The sequence below is a fragment of the Nicotiana sylvestris genome, chromosome 9 (assembly GCF_000393655.2).
Source record: "Nicotiana sylvestris chromosome 9, ASM39365v2, whole genome shotgun sequence".
Taxonomy (NCBI): Eukaryota; Viridiplantae; Streptophyta; class Magnoliopsida; order Solanales; family Solanaceae; genus Nicotiana; species Nicotiana sylvestris.
Window position 1 is genome coordinate 46,722,218 of NC_091065.1, and position 4,001 is coordinate 46,726,218.

Here is a 4,001-nt window from a genome sequence, read left to right on the forward strand (position 1 = left end):
GGATTAACTGTTGACAACATATGAATTGGGATACTCTGCATGACATTTGCGATCAATACAGCTCTGCCTCCTACAGATAGGAGTTTGCCTTTCTACGACTGCAGTTTGTCCATTGGCTTAGTGATTAATCCCTGGTAATAGTCACTCCTTCTTCTTGCATAAAAAATAGGGCAACTAAGATAGGTCATAGGAAAACATTGTCTTCCTATACCTGTAATCCTTTCAACCTTGTTAATCACCTCATTATCCGTTAATTGATGCAGGTATATGGCATATTTGGCTTTGTTCACCAGTTGACCAGACGATGATTCATAAGCTTGCAAAACCTCCATGACAAGTCTCAGTGAAGTTTCATCAGATGAGGAGAAAATGATTGTAGCATCAGCGTATGAGATATGATTTATTTTTGGGCTCCATTTTGGCATTCCAAATCCACAGAAATACAGGTTAGTGTGTAGTGAATTCAATCCCCGAGACATTGCTTCTGCTGCTAGAATGAATAGGGTTGGTGACAAAGGGTCACCCTGCTTAACTCCCCTCGAAGATTTGAAGAAACCATTTGGCTGCCCATTTATAAGAATAGAGTACCAATTGTTCCCAATCAAATCAAATATCAATCCAATAAACGCTTCAGGATCTTCCTTAGCATTTTGGTCAGGAATAGCCATGATAGCCTATCGTAAGCTTTTGTCATGTCGAGCTTAATTACAACATTTGGGCCTACTTTTGTTCTCAACCTGATATCTGTAATGATTTCTTGAGTTAACAGTACATTCTCAACTATACTTCTTCCCCTCACAAAACCTGTCTGTTCCTGTGAGATTAAGTTTGGTAAAAATTCAATCAACCTTTCATGAATAACCCTCGAGAAAATCTTGTTAACAAAGTTGCTGAGACCGATTGGTCTCATGTCTGCAAAGGTCATCACTTCTTTTTTCTTTGGTAATAAAACTAGGTTTGTGTGTGTCACACTCTTTGGCAATTGCTGACCGCAAAAGAAAGCCCTGACCATGCCGACTACATCTTCTTCAATGGTTTCCCAACATGTTTGGTAAAAGGCTCCAGTGAAATCATCTGGTCCGCCTGCTGAGTCCCCATTCAACCCCATAACTGCTCTCTTCACTTCTTCATTGGAAGGCAAAGCCATCAATCTCTCATGTTGATCGCTATCTACCATTGAAGGTACATGATTTAGAATATCAAAAGCATTAGGCACTGCACTCTTAGTAAATTGATCCTTGTAGAACTTTACTGCTTCTTCTGCTATTAAGTGATCTTCTTCAATCCAGTTACCAAGGCTATTCTGGATCCTTGATAATTTCAGTCTCTTCCTTCTCCCATTAACTTGAGCATGGAAGAATTTAGTGTTTCTATCGCCATCTTTGAACCATAACATGCCAGCTTTTTGCCTATGCAAGATATTTAATCATTTCAGCTTGGACCTGTCGTAATCTTTGTCTGTTCATCTGTGTAGGATTGACTTCAAATTGACTTTCATGAACCAAGACCACCTTCTTAAGGCTTGCAATCTTTTGGAATATATCCCCATATGTAGCTCTGCTCCAGGTAGATAGTGCTTGCTTAAGCTTCTTTAACTTGTTGTTAAAAATGCAGAAAGGGTTAGCACTAAAATCAGCATTCCAATTCTCCTTCACTACCTCTTTGAAGGTTTTATGCTTTGTCCAGAAGTTTAGAAATCTGAATGACTTCTTAATTGGAGGAGTTTCTATATCACATTTCAGCAGCATCAGGCAATGATCAGACCCAATTTTGGACAGGTGAGTTACCTCCAATCCAGGAAAGGTCTGTTGCAATTCATTATTGCCAAAACAACTATCCAATCTTTTAAAAATACAATCCTCCTCTGATCTTCCATTCCACCATGTAAATATGCTTCCTTTAAATCTCAAATCTGTCAAGTTGCAGGTATTGATGCAGTGTCTAAAGTCATCTACTTCAAGGAGAGAAACTAGCAAGCCTCCATACTTCTCTTCCTCGTCCCATATCACATTAAAGTCGCCTCCAACTAGCCATGGTACTGTCATATCTGATGCCATTGCATACAAAGTATCCCATAGTTCAATTCTTTTAATGCGATCACATTTGGCATAAACTAGTGTAAGGATGAGCTCAACATGTGTTTCAGTGTACATCAATCTCAAAGTCAGCTGTTGAGTCATGTTATATAGAATGGTAACCTCAAAAATTTCATCAATAAAAGCCCAAATCTTGTTTGACACATTCACCATAGCCTGTGCCAAACCAATTCTTGCTCTATACCTCTCCATTTTGTGAGATTGTTGCATAGGCTCAAGGATTCCTATGAACTCAAAGTGATGTTTCATGTGCATTGTAATCAACCTTTCAAATGCTTTCATTGTATTTACTGACCTCACATTCCATATAATGGCATCCATTAAAGGTTTTTGGGTTTGGACAGTGTTCTCCTTGTTTGTACCCCTCCTGTTGGGATAAATGGTTCTTTGACTTGTTTGTTTTTTCTCTTTGTTGCAGATTTAACCTGCTCAATGTGCCTAGGTGATAAATCTCCTTGCTTGGCAACATTGAGAAAGTTTTGGGTTGTTGACTCCTCATCCAGGTCCCTGTTTGCCTGATTACTTTGGCCTTTAATTTCCTTAGTGTTAGCTGTAACCATTAGACCAAATTTTTCCTGTAGGATATTTATCTGTTTGTTACCAGAACTGCTGACATTCTGTTGATGTGCAAATTTTAATGTAACAGTACCCTGCTCTGCAGCTTGTGGATCTGGTTGTTGGTTTGTAGCATTTGCACTAACTATTGGCATTGCATTACTACAGCTTGGACCTTCTTGTCCTGCTTTGGTCTGCTCAATATCACCAAGTGTTCCTCCTGGATCATCTACATTGCACAGCTCTGCATTTTTTAGGTTTAGGTCTTCAGCAGCTGCATTCTGTTTTTTAGAAGTTTGCTCTCCTTTGCTTTTCTCATTTACACTTGGATCATCTTCATTATTTGCATCCCCTCCTGTCTCATCATCACTTGCCATTCCATCTGGAATTTGACCCTCTCCTGGATCTTCTTCAGTCTGATTTAACCACAACTTGCTTCCTTTCCAATTAATTGTTTCACTGCTTTTAAACATTTCAAAATCTGTATCTTCCACTTGCTCATTGTCGTTTCTTGTCTGCTCTTCTTGCCTTGTCACTGCATGCACAATATTTACCTTTACTGAATTTTTGGCCATTGTCTCATTCATCCTAGTGTCTTGAGATGGTATGTCTTTACATGAGGTGTTGGTACCTATAACATTGTTAGCAGAAGCTATTTGCACCCAAGTTGCTATTGATTTCTCATTGTCTGCATTGATCTTTGTTGTTGGATTCCCATTTGCAGTAGGAATAAATGCTGGAGCTTTGTGGTTCAGTTTATTAGCTTCAGTATTTGATGATTGTCTCCTAGCTGAAATAAGAGAAGTTATCTTTTGTACTAGCTGCTTGGTCGATACATGAACTTCCTACTCCTCTGAATCAATCGCCACAATTGCTGTGGAATTATTGTGCTGTATATCACTGTGGCCTGTTGTTTTTTGAACTTCCTCCACAACTGCCAGTTGGTTATCTTCATTTAACTCACCATTTTCAATTTCTAACACTGCAAATTTGTTGGTTGATTGTATTTGTTTTTCTACAGCAGCATTGTTAACAAGAACCATTTCTTTCCCTTATGCAGTATTACCTTCAATTTGTTTGCCTTTGTTTAGTCCCCTATTGTCGCGGACTTCCTTCCATTGAGGGCCTATATTACCAACTACCTTGCCACTTGTAAGGACCATCAAAGGAGCATCATGTATTGCATGTTTTTTGTTTTCTTGTTGCACATTTTCAAAATTTTCTTGCTGCTGGGCAGTTTTGGTTTCCCTTAGCTCAGGATTAATTCTCCAACATTCCATCCTATCATGTCCTTGTAATTTGCATTCTTTGCAATACTTAGGTAGGTAGTCATAGTTAATGGTTACCCAT

At 38.8% G+C, this 4,001-nt stretch overlaps 1 protein-coding gene across 1 annotated transcript; it reads right to left on the bottom strand.

Annotated features, from left to right (window-relative positions):
* Positions 1–1,409: 1,409 nt before the first annotated feature.
* On the bottom strand, positions 1,410–2,417 carry LOC138877531 (uncharacterized). Its single transcript, XM_070157145.1, has one exon. The coding sequence runs from the start codon at positions 2,415–2,417 to the stop codon at positions 1,410–1,412; it is 1,008 nt and encodes a 335-aa protein (XP_070013246.1).
* Positions 2,418–4,001: the final 1,584 nt, after the last annotated feature.

Coding starts and splice junctions, on each gene's coding strand:
- LOC138877531 (XM_070157145.1), bottom strand. CDS start 2,417: ATGGATGCCATTATATGGAATGTGAGGTCAGTAAATACAATGAAAGCA.